The 17302-nt window shown below is 34.3% G+C and overlaps 1 protein-coding gene across 1 annotated transcript in view; it reads right to left on the minus strand.

Annotated features, from left to right (window-relative positions):
- Window positions 1–17302, minus strand: part of LOC128988395 (uncharacterized) — a 55511-nt gene that overhangs the window by 24820 nt on the left and 13389 nt on the right. The window contains exons 2-6 of the mRNA XM_054409646.1: window positions 15236–15443; window positions 10532–10667; window positions 7447–7586; window positions 1823–1993; window positions 779–932 (exon numbers count right to left, since the gene is read on the minus strand). Of these exons, the coding sequence (XP_054265621.1) occupies window positions 779–932; window positions 1823–1993; window positions 7447–7586; window positions 10532–10667; window positions 15236–15443 (809 nt within the window). The remainder of the gene's footprint in view (window positions 1–778; window positions 933–1822; window positions 1994–7446; window positions 7587–10531; window positions 10668–15235; window positions 15444–17302) is intronic.

Raw genomic sequence — 17302 nt, forward strand, 5'->3', positions numbered from 1 at the left:
TTATCCCCATCTTAAATCAAATCTCTACAAGACATGTTAAATTGCCTTTTTTGGCCAAATATCCTCAAAGTACAAATAAAACCTGCACATATAGGACCAATCTTTCAATTGGTACAACCCGCGTCTAAATCGGTCCAGCAGTATGGTCAGGGTGCCTTTCGTAAGCTAAAAAAATTTGGCCCCTTGTCAAATTTCCATTAGAAAAGTTTTATTTCTATTTTTGACCTAATACACATAAATATTTTCAAAGTACAAATAAAACCTGCACATGTAGGACCGATAACCTTTCTTTTGGTACAATCCACGTGTAATTCGGTCCAGTAGTATGGTTAGGCTAGCTGTCAAGTTTAGCAAAAGTCAAGTCAAGTTTTTTAACATAGTATAAGATTTTAAAGTTGAATTGATGGAATTTTACCCTTTAGAATTAAAAGTAACTGAAATAAAATCATCAAACTAATGGAAGTCAACACAAAGTCACTGTCACAACTGAGAACCAGTAAATTTTACAACTGCACAAAAACTATGCCAAAAATAGTCCAGGAGCATGTTAATGTCGCTGCAAAGTGTGAGACTGATTGTCCAACAGCCTGCAGCGGAATTCAGTCCCTGCCGAATGAGGCAGCCAGGAAAACACCTGTACTTGACTCTTGTCTGTTGAGTTGGCGCTGAAAAATGAGCAGTATTCGGCAACTGAATTCAGCAGCTAGGAAAACTTACCTTTAGGTAAAACAAAGATTGTACCCATGTATAAAACAAAGATTAACAGTTTGTTCCAAACCTTGAGCCAAGATCACAGGGTCAGCTCCTTGTGTTATGATCACTATGCGAGGGCGATTGGTGTTCTGCTTGGGTAACTTTGCCATCTCTAGGGCGATTTTGTGAAGATCTTTCTGTTCTGCAAAGTCTTGTTCTTTGGCAAATACTTCTGCTTCCTGTGGAAAATGTACCCATAATCAAATATATTAGAGTAATACAGAGTGACCAACCGAAAAAGGACTTTTTCATACAGATAGTGTACGCCTGATAGTAATTATGGAGAGGAGGAGAGGTATCATTCATAGCTGTATTTCTGAAATGGCAAAAGTCTACGACCATTTTAATATTTTTAATAATGTAATAAGTTATAATTGAAGAAAAACAAATGAGTAAAATGCTTTAAAACATCAATTTTTTTCAGTCACCATTTACAAGTGGTTTGGTGTGTGAATCATATAGAAATTTCTGCTAGCCAACAGAGAAAGTTTTATCAAAATTTTTAAGAGTTCTGAATTTGTTTAAACTGGGAGATAGGCTTCCACCTGTAATCTTGTCAACTATTCTGGCCTGTGGATGAAAAACGAAAACGATGATTAAATTTCTATTTCTAACCTACAAATATTCTAGATAGGGTTCACCTTGCCAACAACAATCCCATTTATTGGGAGTATTGTCAAAATTTAAGAAAGCATTGTCAAATACCACTATGACAAATATTGACCCGAAATTTAGCATAATTGATTTTTAGATATGTCCAATGATTGAGTCAAGAAACCTTGAATATTAAAGCAGTATATTTATTTATGACATGTACGGCAAACGCCATTTTACAATAGTGTTGAGTTGACATTGATAAGAACTGGTAACTTAATGTGAAACAGATATAGCGTGAGCAATAATTATTAATATTAGTGCGAAATAGGATAAACACTGTCTTGTTGATTGTATATAAAAGGGATATAACCCTTGAGTAACCTGTCTAAATGAATGAATGGTGAGAGAGGTCATTTTAATTAATCAAAATATGGCACAATATGACAAATAACGTAAAATAAATACTACTCACAGTCTCGTTTCCGAACAAAATGTCTACGTAAGGCATCGCTTTCATCATTTGGGTTTTGAAGAACTGTGATAGAAACGGGGCACTGAGGTTCATGCAGAAAACTTTGTTTTTCTGGAGAGCTACTTCTGCCACTTCTAGGATTGAGTCTATACTAACTGTCAGGAAAAAGCCCTGAAAAAGAAATTACTATTGAATGGTAAGTTGGTCACACATAATAAAAAATTCAATAAAATATATACAGAAGTTACATTGTATTCTATCCAATCAATAAACACAGAAATTTCATTTCACAGCTGACCAGCTGATGTTTGAAGATCATCCATATATAAAATACTAGCTGTGTGCCCGTTCTATGCACGGGGATCTCATCATAGTCAGTTAAAACCTTCTTATATAAAGCACAGCAGTTGGTTTGCATACTTTCAGATATGCTGACAAAACTATTACTGTATATATAAACCTTCGCAAATACAGTATCTGACAGTTTCAAGCCAAAACGAATGCTTCGCAATTAAATGTAACCCGGATCTTGTTGGCCCATGTGTCAAATCCAATGATTAAACTAACTAGGGTTGCTTTCAGAGAGGTGAAAGCCAGTTGAGCGGAACAAACGTGATTTGATATTTGTATAAGTAACTAAATGTAAAAAAGTCAATAGATGTACTAATGCTGGTTTTATTGATTAAAATTATAATAATTCAGATTTGTTTTTACTACATCTTGTTATTCAGATACCTCTTCCAAAAGTGCATTATGGTAGTTTTGACCAGGAAAATATTACAGTAGTTGGAATCTGGTATTAACATCCAAAAAGGGCATTAAAGTATAAAAAAGGGAAAGGAAATTTAACATTCAAATTCAACTGTAGCCTACAACAAAAACATTGGACTTCATTTTTCACCCTTACAATCGGTTAAAGTAGGCTATATTAAAGTAAAAAAAAACAGTAACTATTAAAAAAACGAGTATTAAAGTATTACAACAGGAGGGGAAATTTTGCATTTAACTTCAACTGTGCAACATAAACATTGGTCTTCATTTCAACCCTTGCAATCGGTTAAACTCAGCTTTTTTTCTTTGCTGGAAATAATTTATTATTGTTAATACCAAGTATTCTTGATGGATGATATGATTGTAATGTAACTGGAATGTAGGTCTTCTACCATTATTAGGACGATTTAGAGACGGCATTTTAATACTGTCCTTAATAATACCATTGGCCGTTGGATACAGAAGATTTTGATGAAAAAGCTGGTTACAAATTTAACATGGGGATGGAACGTCTAGTTGTATTGATAGTCAAAGATAAAACATAGGCCTACGAAAAATGTAGGGCTATTTTAATGTAAGACTCAAATGTAAAACACCTTTAAAAGACTAAAATGAACTGAATTATCAATCATGTATTTCAATGTGTAAAAACTGCAAAAAGACTTACTTATTGAACAATAAAATAAGATGGCTGAAATGTAGGCCTAAACATAAGTAATAAGTAAACATCCCATTCAGCTGATTTAAGTGAAAACAGAATAATAATAAGAAGGGAAGTCATGCCTTAAAAATACAATGTAGATAATATAATTATAAATTAGTAGCCTACTTCTGGACAGGCCTAGACGATTATCCATACCTTGGTTAAAATTGTACTTCTATAAGTCCTGGTAATTAATTATTTACTTATTACGGTTGTAACTGGACGTATGTATAGTCCGTGGCTTGGCAATCAAATAACAGTATTTCTATAGGATAGGCTACTGTTGTCAACATTTGAAATTACTGAATTGTTACCAAATTACTGTTTCACAAAACGCAGATTCCATTTTCAGCCCAGCCATTAAAATGAGGATTTGCCGAACAATTATTGATATTAGAGAATAGTATTTAATGATATACAACTTTTCACATTTCATAAATTATATGTTAGTTTTGCTATGGTCAAAGGTCCAAATCCAAGTGTTCTTTTCATTTGGTTTGTATGTAGCAATTTACTAGAATCATTGACTTTATATAAAGTCAATGCTAGAATACAGTAGATGGTTTGTTAAGACCATATGCAAACATTTTTGAAATCGTTTCCCCGTTTAACCAACTATTCCAAAAGATAAAAATTATATGGTGCAACACAAATAAACAACTCGATCACCTACCTATAACCTACACTTTACCTCCCTAATCTAACCTTAACTCATAAACCCCGACCTACCTTCCCCACATGCCTAAATTAGATCAGTGTTCAATCTGCGTTTTATTAATAAGTGTAATAACTTACTGCACCGTCGATGTTATTCAACATAATATAACCTGTGATGTATTATCGGATTAAATATCGATTTCGATGCAGTTCGATATATCGCTTATTAAATCCTGATTTCTAACATTGGCTGTTTCTAATCAGCTGGCAACACAAATAGGTTCCCAAGAAAGTAGTCACTGGTCCGTATCCCTCCGCTCCTTGTTTATGCTCCGCGCATTGAGAAAGTAGTTACGTATATTTTCTCGATTTTCAGTGAATTCCGCGCCTTAAAAAATGTTTTAACGGCATTTTCTTGTTTATTAAAATCATAGGAATGGTTTAAAAACGTTTAAAAGAAAAGTCTAGAAAGTTCAGAAATACCTTATGATTCTCTTGTTTACATTTTCCTTGTAAACAAAAAACTGTCATATGGCTACTTTAGTCCCATAAGCCTAATGTTAAAATTTGGAAATGTTAAGTTCGTTTTAAATTGAATGAGCATTATCTAATTGAAATTTGTTTGTTTATTAACCATCTCACTAATAGTCTAAGTAATCTTGTTAAGTTTAGCTGAAATGTGTTCTGCCGTTATTGAGTGATGTTGCTTTATTTGTTGCATTGAAGTTGATCCCAAAGAGCTACGCTCAAAAAATGCTTTATAGATCTATAAGATATAGCCCTAAGGTAGGCCTATAATTGAAAGTTACTTTCCACAATATGGTTAAAAGTATTTAAGGTACTATCTCAACCTCACAATTTAACACTTTATTCGGGTTGACATTTTCATTTTCAAGGTGCTCTTGTACTTTCCATGAAACACTGAGAAATAAGGACATTAATGCGTTACCAACAGACATACACACAAAATACAGAACTTAATTAGGGAATTTGCTACGCTTTAAGCATAACAAAGTACATATAAAATTAGTATTTGAAATCTTTGTTAATGTCATAAAATTTTATCATAACAATTTATATTTGCTTGGACCGAAGATGACCCGAAATTCTGTCGAAATGCTAGGCTATATGAATCGGTTTGCTATATGAAATGAAGTACAGTAAATCTATAGACGATTTAGGTTGGTAATTTATAATAAAAATTACCAAAATAGGCCACGAACTATTGATACATAAACTTTGTTCAAAGCGTTTGAACAATTCATGATGGTCTGCTGAATAATGTTTTACTAAAATGCGTTATCGTTTTCTTAGCATAAACTAACATTTTGGAATCCAGACAGAAAAAGCAAAACTTATACAGTTAAGACATCAATGAAATTGAATACGCCTGTAATAAATAAGGTGCAACACCAACGATAACTAATTTGTAAATTACAGTGATGTGTTGGTACGTAAAAATGATTCTTGCTGCTACCAACGGTTCAGGAAGGAAAAGAACCAGTACCGTACCAAAAACCAACGTTTACAGTTAAGAACTGTAGTACATCCGACCAATTATATGCGTTAATCAAGGTTATTGATCTCTTGGTTTTGGATTTTCTCTCAAAAAGTTATCGGCAATCAAAGTTATTTCCCATCAATTGCTTTATTTGTAAACAACTCTTAATGTAAACTCATCGGTGTCAGTTTGGAAAAAAAACAACCTTATACAACAACTTTCTGTTATTTAATAGATTACGTATTCCCTAAACAAAGATTTGTATATCTATTAACATTAGAAGGAAATGTGACAAAAATCACACAACGTTGGGTTTTTGGACGTTTATAATTTTATTTCTTAAGTAGGGAGGCTGTGTATTCTAGGGAAAAGTACCGGTATCAAGGATCGTCGTCGAAAAGGCTGTTATAAATAATTGGGTAAGCGTACGTACCCAAGAGATGGGCTATGGGCCTATTGGCTGTATGGTCCAGCGATAGCATCACGCGGTGATTAGGAACTATTGACTTTATATAGTCAATGGTAGGAACAGAAAGTGACAAATTGTAAAATCGAGTTTAGCATCATCCGTAAACCTCTGTTACAATCACCCACTGCAGTTGTGATTTTTTACTTTACACTTTACACAACCGCCATTGAAGCGCTGTCAATGAGTGGAACCTTGTTTCTAAGCTATTGGCGACAATCATTAATAAATTTAAGTTTCCCAGCCGTATACAACACTGATTCAATGTCTTCTTTCTGGTTATCAAAACTTCAGAACAATTTTCTACACAAAGAATCTCTGGTTCCTGACCTGGATGATGCCTAGTTATTTAATTTAATTTACGGTTACAATATATTATTCCACTTGCGATTAATTAAATCCTTTATGTAAGAAAAACGTTTTTAATCTCACTTGGATGGGATTTGCCTTCAAAACGTGATCGGATATGGTTGCGGTATTTGTAAACAACATTTGTAAACATATCAGTGACAGCTAGAAAAAATAATCTTGATCCGAACAGCTGTTCGTTATTTCATAGATGATTATGTGATAAAAATTGGACGAAAACTTGAAAAAAATCTCACAAAACTGCATTTTTGAACGTCTGTAATTTTATTTACAAAGTATTGAGGCCATATTTTAATGGCTAAAGACACTCGCCAATCCAGTGAATACATTAAAATGACTTGGATCTTGATAGGTACTCTCGTTTTCCTGGAGAAGATTGCGTAAAATGCCATCTTGAGTGTTACAGACAGACAGACAGACAGAAATTTAGATGAGACTTGTTTCGGCTTCTTTAATGTATAAAACGTAAAAATAACCAAAAAAATATGATTCTGAGCAATGTACAGACAAAACTCTAATTTTATTTATATAGATTAAGTACCCATGCACTTTTGAGAAAACTAATCACTTGAATGGATTAGTTTTTATAGACCAACTAAAGATCATTTGACAGTAAAGTTGACTTTTGGTTTGAATAATAAATTGTTATAGCTTATAATCTGTTAAACATTGAAACAAATACAAACAATTTTACTTTTCTGTGCTAAATAACTTTTTAGGCCCCCCCCTCAATTGATAAAGCTCTACCTGATTCCATATATAGCTGGATTAGTAAGGATATTGTATGTTTAAGTCCAGTAACACTTTGAGAGCATCACCAATCAGTTTTTTGTTATTTTACCAACTATAAAGTAACTAGTTAAAGTATATAGTTTTTGTTAACTACTGCTAATACAATTTGTTTAACATTGTTATCATAGGGTAGAGTTACTCTTACTCTAAAATAAGAGAGAACCATTTAGCTGACTTCTCTACGCTTATGCGTTAGCGGAAATCAAACACACATAAAAACAAGCATCAGATTTTACAGCAGGACAAAAGATCAACTATAGTTCGGCCGCTTAGAAAGCGACCTGCACGCTAACCAATGCTAGAGGAGGTTGCTTTCTAAGCGGCTGAACAAAAGTAATATCTAAAGTCAATATTTTTGTACTTACTGACACGTAAACAAAGTCAACATTTTGTACAATTTTCTTGTTTTGGTTGATGTGGTCGACTGTGAAGTGGTTAGCCGCAGCGAGGTTAGCACACAGTGATCTCTGTGTGCCGTTGTTGGTGATCAGGACGGCGCAAGTACCTACATGGCCCGTCATATGATGATAATTTGAATAGGTAACACTTGTGTTAGGCCTAAAAATAAGTAGGTGAAACTCTTTAAAATATTTAGGAAAAAGAATGTTAAATGTTCTACATTAAAATGCCCGATGAGCAGTGGTGTCAAGGTAGTTTTTGCAGTGGCAGAACAGTGCACATGGCCCAGAACTAAGGTATAGGCCATCCTATAGCCAGGGGCGTCACCTTGTGGGGGGGGTAGGGAGGGTGCCTCCCCCCCTAGAATCTGGGAAAGAGAAAAGTTGGGAATTTCCTTGCCACGAGTTGGGACAGTTGGGAAGTCAGATACAAGAAAAATATATTTTTAAACTAAACAAAATTTAAATATTTGCAAAAATCCATCAAAGATAAAAATGTCTTTGATTTGGACCTTGAAACTTGACGCTTCTTTGATTTCATTTAACTTTGATTAAACAAGGCTATGGCTAAACACGCCTTATTTTAAGAAATCAATAATCAATTAGCGGTATAGCTTGTTGGAATTTCTTTACGAGAAATTTTGTTCCTTATTGGACGTATGTTGGCTACCTTGATCCTGTCCTGTGTTGATGATTCTGAATGATTCATCTGCGAGACTGCGAGTTTGAATTTTGAAAGTGCAAGCGATGTAGCTCTTCAGTTCAATTATGTTGTTTGTTAGTGTTTACAAGAAATTCAAAAATATTTTTCACGTCAGTCACATGAAATATATTTTATACCTTTTTTTGTGGTATTTGGAGCAGGCTAACTGACCGGAGTACGAAAATTTGATGTTTGACTTTCACTCTAAGTTTGATTTTTGTCTAAGTTCTAGTTTGATGAAGATGAAGGTTAAAATTTGTATTGTATTTATAAGTTTATTATCAACCAAGTTGAACGTTTTTATTTTACACGAGTCTTATTTTAGGTTTATTCTTTTCTAGACTAGAATAATATTATTCACAACACTGATATTAATATTTCATCATTACAAACTTGTTTAGGCCTACCCTAGTTGTAAGTTTTATGAAAGTTAAAATGTTGATCTTAACTTCTAAAAGTATTTTAATTTCATTATTTTGTAATAAAATATTTTTTCTATACTAATTTGTACTAGGCTTATTTTATATCCCTAAAATTTTACACTGCTACGTCTGCTACCACAATGGTTTGTAAAGTTTTTTGGATTTGAAACATTACTTGTTCAAGTTTTTGTAAGTCATAAAATTTCATTATGAATTGGTAGAAGCCTTAGAAATTGAGTAATTTTGTATATATGTAAAACTAGCTATGTTTTGTTAATGCAAGTTTATAAATACTGAATTGAGTGTGACTGCAGTGTAGTATAATAATTTGTAGATTTTTAAAAATAGTACAGAAATTGATTTCTAAAAAAAAATAGTTGGGAAATCTATGTTAAGCAGTTGGGAAATTTGAGGCTTCTCCCCCCCACCCTGGAATTTAACCAAGCAACGCCACTGCATAGTCCTCCCCCCCCCCCTCCAACTACACATAGCAGAATTGTTTATGTTATAATGTAAAATTTCCCTATTTAGTGTTTTTACTTTTTGACACGATTTTTGGGCTTATTTTTTATGCTACCTGCTAACTTGTATCAAAACTTAGATATCTAGCATATTTGAATAATGCAGAAATAATACAGACACAATCACCAGAATATTTCTTTTACCAACAAATAGTGTTTGTTCTATAGTGTATTGTAGGTTAGGATAAAAAATAACCAAAAACAAATGTTACAAACACTTTATAATGCTGTTAAGCAAATAAAAACCATTACTTTACACATATTTTTTTGTGAATAAAAAGGCTTCATTTCATAAATCATATTTCATGAAACGGCGTTCTAAATAAAGTCTTTGATGATTCTACCACTTTTCTCTCAACCTTACTCAAATAAACAAAACTAAATAAAAGATGGATTTTTTCTTCAGATTGTTTAGGTTTGGCCCAATGTAATCTTGTGTCATCAGCTGACCTGTGTTTTCTTCGCGTAGATGTCCAAGTGGCGTAGTTTTCCAGATTTTGGCAACAATTATGTTACATTTTAATTCTTAGGCCAATATTAACTAGATTTTTATTTTGTAGGCTACATAACATTATTTTAAGTTCTTTTCTTGCACAATATTGTTTTGTCTGCACGGAAAAATATTTCTGTATTTACTATTAACTTTGTTGTAACAGATTTTATTAAGTTTCCACTTCTGTCCAAACCCAGTGCCGAAAGGGCATTTTGGTGTGTTCCGGCACCATGACACCCCTGCTGATGAGTAAACTGTTATGTTTTTTAATGTTAGACTGGTGATAGGAAAACTAGTTATGCATCGTGTTTTGTGTGTTGTATGCTCTCTTTGAATTTAATAACCTGTTTAGATCAAGGAGAATCCAAGAGTAAAATTCCCCCTTGAATCAATTTTGAAAAGAAAAACTGGCCAAAGAAGTAAATCCAGAGCCTTCTAAAAATTAAATATTAATTTTCCAATAACTTTGGTATCTTTAATATAAATAAGTATAAGTAGCATACAAATCCTACTGCTTAGCTTAGCTACTAGCATTATACGAAAAAAGTCAAGCACACACTGTTTATAATTTACCCTAAAATAAGTGAGAAATATTTAGTCAACAGCAACACAGCATTACTAGACAAATAGAAATATAAGCTTAAAATTTAAAAATTATTGGTATGAGAAGTGAATTTACAGTATCTAGAGTAATTTATTTAACTGTAAGTTAAAACTCGGTAAAGGCTAGACTAATTGACTGCCATTACCAATCCAGAGATACTACTACTTTACTTTGAAATTTGTCGCGGATAAATAAAAATAAATAAGGTGTATTGAAGGATTTGACTAGGAAGCCTTTGACAACATCTGTATCACGTCTAGTTGACACTCAGCAGAGTGAGTGCAGGCCATAGGTTTACAAGTTCCTCACCGGTTGGTTGATTGTCAGTGTATTGGTATTTGACGTCCACTCCGTCCTCTGTTGCCTTCTTCACCAGAATCTCTCCAAAATCATCACGTCCAATACATCCAAAGAAAACACACACCTTCGGTTTTCCCAGGACCCACTGTAAAAATAGGTTATCATCACCTATGGTATTTTACTAGAATAGCAAAATTAAATATTTTCTGTCGGTCCACCATTTTTACTACTAAATTTAACCATGCAACTTGGTAATTATTTGTTAAGAGTAAAAATCAACTCTATGGGATAAAAAATAATAAAATAAATTGGTTTAACTCACAAGTACTGTAAATGCTCGATACTAGTCCTTTAGATGAAGGATTAGATGAATTAAATAGACTAGGTGGCGTTTGCAGTCGCGTCCATAAAATTGAGCGGAGTCATCATGGCATTATACTGCCATTGACCATCACCATCAAGCTTCAATGTGTAAACAAATTGTTAGAATGATAAAAATAGTTACAAAATATTTCCCAAAACAATTTGTTAAAAACACTGAGATGTCATTATATGGCTTTTTTGAGACCTGCAATTGCATTTTAAGATTAAAACCTCTGGCGTGGTATATTAACAATTCTCAATCAGAGCAGTACAGTTTCAGCTAGTGATAACATTTAACCCAATCAGTTTCGGCTTCTACCCATTTTGCTTACTGATAACTTAGCATTCCCTTTTATCTAAGACCTCCAAAAATAAAAAAATAAAAAACTAACCAGCCAATTAACTCAATATAAATTGTGTTAAACGGTTAAACATGAATTTAATACAGTATGAACTATATTAATTGGATGAATTAATTTCAACGATAGTGAAAATGTCTAACTAAAACAAAACAAAAAATCTTTATAAAATTGATTGATTTTGTTTGATTTATTTATTTATCCATTGCTTTTGACATTGTGTAGCATAGTTATTCTAATATTTACAGTACAATAGGTTACTTAGAGGTTTTTTTATCAAATGCCTGATTTTTCAAGTCACGCTTCAGTTTAGTTTTGAATAGATGGGAACTTTCCAGACTTTTAAGCCTTTCAGGAAGACAGTTAAGGAACCTGACACCTACTTGAGATCAATAGTATGAAGCAGAAATAAAAATTGGATTTGATACTAAGCTTATTGGAGGTGATGATACCAAACATTGATCTTCGACTAGTTTATTTTTCAGAACGAGTTTTTGTTAATGCTTATCAGATGTTCTTTTGGTTATCCTGGGTCAAAAAACCAATCTATCGTTCGGACGCCGCTCACTGCAATACGTCAACCCAGCACTGAATTCTCTTGATCCAATATCAACAACTGCTTGGTTCAGAGTCTTGCCTTGGAATTTGTGAATTGTGAGAGAATAAGCATGTGTCAATAGAAATGGTTTTCAGGTACACTTAATGCCAAGTTTTACAAATTTAGTTACAATAGGGACATCCGATACCACTGTATTGCATAATGTTGGGTCATCTATAAATTCAACTAATAAAAATAAAAGCTGCTTTTCCAAATGTGATAAGACTTCTTCACGTTCGTATAAAATATCATGGAAGGTGCCAACAGCACCATTGACTAATCCTGCATTGGTCCATAAGTTGTGGCGTAACATGACTCAAAGCATACAATATAATTACCCTTTGGCTAAAGTGAGGATCAACGTTCATCGAACTTCCTTTTGGCTATTGAAGGTTTGTCCATAGCACGAATTAATGCTACAGGACTTTGTAGCTAAGCCAATTTGTTAAGGTTGTCAGTAGTCACGTTTAGCATGTCTTCTTTTCTTGCCATGATATGAACAACATTGAGAAATTTGGCAATTGGTATTTTTTTATATGAGTCGTAGAATCTATAATCTTTCTCTGTTATTGTTCCATGAGCAATTTACTTTTATTTTTACTTTATTTTAACTTTTGTAAGATCATTACGAAAATGACTTCTAATCTTCACCGGATTGACGCAAGATAGTTTTTAGTTGAAACACTTTTTGAATGTGTTTGTATATAAAATGTCTATGTGTATATTTGATTTGAATGATCAGATAGTATGAATAAAGCTCGATCTTGCACTGGTAGTAACTGATCCAAATCACCAAAGTGATATACAATAAGACCACCAAATACTTCATCTTGGTCGTCAGGTTTCGCTTGACGTATGCGTTTGTCGATCATTGCTAGTAGCTTCTAGCCACACGTGTATATTTTATCACAAATTGCAACACGAACGTTTTCGAACAAAATCTGAAGATTCATTCCCCCCCCCCCTGTAGCTCATTAAAATTTTGTATATTCAATCTTAGTGCTGTGTGAATTGTTTAGCCATTAACATTAGAAGCAGGACAATCAATTTGTGGTAATATGAGAACACTGCCGTCACCATAGGTTGATTCCGTTGTATTTACAATCTCATTTAAAAACACTGACTGTTTTGTCAGTTCTCTCAGTTCTCTAGGTTATAAATATTTAATCATGTTGAAACTGAAACCAAAGATTAATCATGCATTTAAATAGTAAATTTACAAGATGATTAACAGCACGAATATTAGAACAGAAAGTGTATTTATCATCAAAAATGACGTCACTAGACCGAAAGCAAACATGTTTGTATTATTATTAAAATTATATTGTCAAAACTCGTCCAAACCTTACGTTAATGTTATTAGTGGTTCGAACTAGTGACATCAAGTTTATTGATCCATACTGTTTCTGTTCTAATATCTGTGATATCAGTTACAATAATTCCTTTAAGTCAACAGCTGATCTTATGCCTTTGGTTTTGTGTCAAAAACTGCTTCCATAAGGATTACATTGGAACTTTGAGAGCCCGTGGGGCGGATTCCTTTGGGAATTTTTTAACGCCATATAGATTTTAGCACTCACCGATATGGTCTTTATCACCATGCAAAATTTGAAAAAATTGCTTCATCCTTCTAGGAGGAGTTTGCGTATTACGAAATGCATAAGAGTCGACGTATAAGAGCTTCGCTCGCTTCACTCAATAAAGTTAAAAAACTTCCTAGAGTGTTAAATATGGATACTTTAAGTATATTTAAAAATAGGATTGGTTTCAAAATAGTACCCTTGCAACTCGAAGGGAATTCTGGGCCAAATCATAATGGGGAAGGAAGCTAGAACATAAAGCTATATCCACACAGTGATGGAAAATGGGCAGCTGAGCTGAAAAAAAACAAAAACAAAAAACCTATCTGGTTATGAATGTAACGGTAGGTAACCTCCGGCTACTGGAAGCTTACCCACCGCTACTTTTGGTGGGCCAGCTCATGAATTAAACGCTCAGCACCCACTTACAAAACCCAACTTTATTATCAGACCACTATACATACAAAGAACACAACACAAACGAAAAGATAGAGTAGACAGGGACAGTGTTAAATAATTTAATTTAAAACAGAAACCCCAATTTGAAAAGATACTCCAAACCCCAATTTTGAAAACCTGATTGTCTTACCTGGACCCAAGGCAAAAGGCCTTAAGCTCCAGGTCCCCCAGTAGGACCCTACTGGGGTACACCACACTATCACTACACACATAGCTGACCCCCTGATCAAGTGCACAGGCCTACTTAAAGCAACAGCCTTCTGTAGGTCAGCACAACAAGCTATTGTAATGTAACAACACTCCCATCCTACTTGCACAACAATTCCTCTTTACAATATTTGACCCCTCCTATTACATGAAGTTATTCCAGATCAAGTTATCCGTGACTAGAAACCCAAGGCAAAAAAAGATAGCAGGGGCGTTATTAGTGGCCAGGGGCGTCGCCCAAGGGGGATAGGGGGGGGGAGCCATCCCCACCAATAATTTTTTTAAAGTATAAAAGTTGGGAATTTTTGGGTATTTGAAGGTATGAGTTGGGATTTTGGGAAGTTTGAAACTGTTGTTAACCCGTCAACTTAAAAGTTAATTTTAAACTAAGCAGACATTTACCCTTATAAAATAATAATTAAAGTAAAAAAGTGTTGGGAATTTCATATGTTGAGTAGAATAGTACGTTACGTAACCTATCTGTGGTACACAGTAATTCAAGGCTTTTAAGGGAAATTTATTTCTGAACTACACTTGGAGGGCTGTATCCACTGAGCTTTTATTATAAATTGATTTTTATAGATTGAAAACTGAATGTGTTATTGATCAGTAAACCCACAGTGTGACTATTTGTTGAGGCACTTAAGACAACAATCAACACACAATCAACAATGAACAATGAAGATTGACAGTCAAACCAATAATTTGAGAGAAACCTTCATTTCTTGGTATTTGTGTATGCCAACTATGAAGAGGATTTAAAGGTAAAATATCCTTCTTACTGTTAAAACTTAATACTAATTAGTTGGGAAATCTGAGTAATAAGTTGAAAAATTTGAGTAGTATAGTTGAGAAATCCGTGTGATAAAGTTGGGAAATTTGAGTATTATAGTTGGGGAATTTGTGTAAAATAGTTGGGAAATTCAAAGTGTCTCCCCCTAATATATTTTTAGTGTGACGCCTCTGTTAGTGGCTCACCAGAGCGCAGGATGGAGGAGGCATTTTCACACACCCTTAGGGTATTGAACCCCTACAAAATTTGTAAGAAGATTTTTGCCTGCTCTAACAAAAACAGAGAGGAGTACTAAAAGGTCTCAAAAAAGATAAATTACAAGATAGATTACAAGATAGGGTTGGTAAAGGCTACCTGAGCAACTCTGAGAGAGTTCTGTGCCGCGCCGCCGGCGATGTACTCCACCTTGTACTGGTCCACCAGCTCCTGGTACAGAGGCATGTGCTTCTCCTCCGCAAGTATCGCATCGTTAGGTTTCATCTCGTACTTCTCTAGCAGCGACTTATCCACCAACGCACTCAAGTCCAACAGAGGATTGCACATTCCAAGAAGCATCCCTTCCCTGGATAGACAAATTAAGCTCAACAATTGCTGATATTGAATGTTTTTAATAATTAAATGTTTTTTTTAGAATTAGGGGAAAGTGTTAAGGAAAAATAAAGGTTAAGGAAAACTTAAATCCCCGCTTTAAGCTACACACACACACGGAGGTGTTGCAAAGTGTCTTATACTGCACGTTCTTTAAACCGTAGCTGGAAATGACTGCTTACACATAGAGCGCCTGTGTTTTGGCCAACAAACGTCTAAGAGGCTCCTCGTGGCTGTTAGTGCTGCCTCGAGCTTTAATGTGGAATGGGACTGTGTTGAAATAATGAATGTAAACCCTTTAAAATTCTAAGGCTTTATTTGATTAAAAAACATCATTACAGAATAACAACAAATAAATAAGTTAAATTTCCTAAGTTGAATTTTCATAGTAACCGGGACAGCTGATCAAAGTATAATATCAAGAACATTATAAATCATCACATTATCCCCTGGTTAAATTGTTTGTTGAATTAGTAACAAAAGAAATTTGTTGGAAGTCTTTTCTCCCTGATTGGTCTTATTTGGTACTCTTTCACTAGTTTCCAAATCGTCGTTTGGATTTTCATTTATTTGTACGTCATTTTGTACCTCATCTTCTTCTTCTTGAGAATTCGATGTCTGGACCATAGCAGTGCGAGTTTCTTCTCTGAGAAGTCTCACATCCCCTCGAGGAGCCAAATGCTTTAAAAACTCGTTCGATTCTTGTCCATTTTGATTTTGAACATGAGGGTTGGCTTAATCTTCACTTGATCCACTTTCTCGTCGTTCTTGCTTGACTGATTATGGCGTTTCAGTAGAGCTGATCCAGGTAAACTTAGCTAGCCATGTGGGCAAAGCAATTCCATTGCTTGATCTCCTTGAGTGTAGAAAAAAGCGTTCAAGGGAGGTTGCATTGGTAGCCGTACACAGTAAAGATCTAATACCATGCAAAGCATCATTGGGAACACGCTTCTACTGCCTATTTGGTAGATTCTTTGCCTTCAGTGCAAGAGTTATTGTTCTCCAAAGTGTTCCGTTGGAAGCGCTCGACTTGTCCGTTTCCTGGATGTAAGGTGTTGTCTTACTTGTGGGGATACCACGAGAATGCAAAAGCAATACCAACTCTTGGGATGAAAATTAAGATCTTCTGTCGGAGTGTATGTAACTTGGAATTCCAAACATTGAAAACAGATCAGTAAGACAATTATCACAGTTGATGAACTAGTATTTCTACATGGAAATGCAAATCAGAATCTTGAATACTCATTTATGGTGGTAAGTAAATATTTATTTCTGTGCTGGATGGAATAGGTCCTTTAAAGTCAATATAAAATCTTTGAAATGGCAAAGTAGCCTTGAGTAGGTTCTGATCAACTGGTTTGTAAAAACATGACTTAACCTCAGCACAAACAGAACACAACGTTGTTATACTTTTAACTTCCTGTACAGAATATGGGAGATTCTTACTCCTAATCCAGTCACACCCAGACCTAGTGCTTGGTGAACTCAAAGAGACGATAAGGCCTTTCAGTAACAGAAGCACTGACTCTTCAGAATGCATCTGCTACTACATTTTTATTTCCTGGACGATACACGATATAAAAACTGTAACAAGACAACTCAAGTCTTTTGTAATTTTTTATCTTACCGGTACTTAAGTGATTTATATGAAAAATAAAAGAAAGAGCTTGTTGATCCGTCATTAGTTTGAAATGATGACCTGTAAGAAAGTTTTTCAATTTCCGTACAGCTTCTACAATGGTCCTTTCAATAGCAGAGGGTCTCCTTTCAGTGTCAGATTTTTCGCTTATGGCACTTTTCATCGAGAAACTGGTGATTTATTGGATGTTAGTA

This window comes from Macrosteles quadrilineatus, unplaced genomic scaffold, assembly GCF_028750875.1.
Source record: "Macrosteles quadrilineatus isolate MER2022 unplaced genomic scaffold, UCM_ALF_1.0 Scaffold_3__2_contigs__length_128488019, whole genome shotgun sequence".
Classification (NCBI taxonomy): Eukaryota; Metazoa; Arthropoda; class Insecta; order Hemiptera; family Cicadellidae; genus Macrosteles; species Macrosteles quadrilineatus.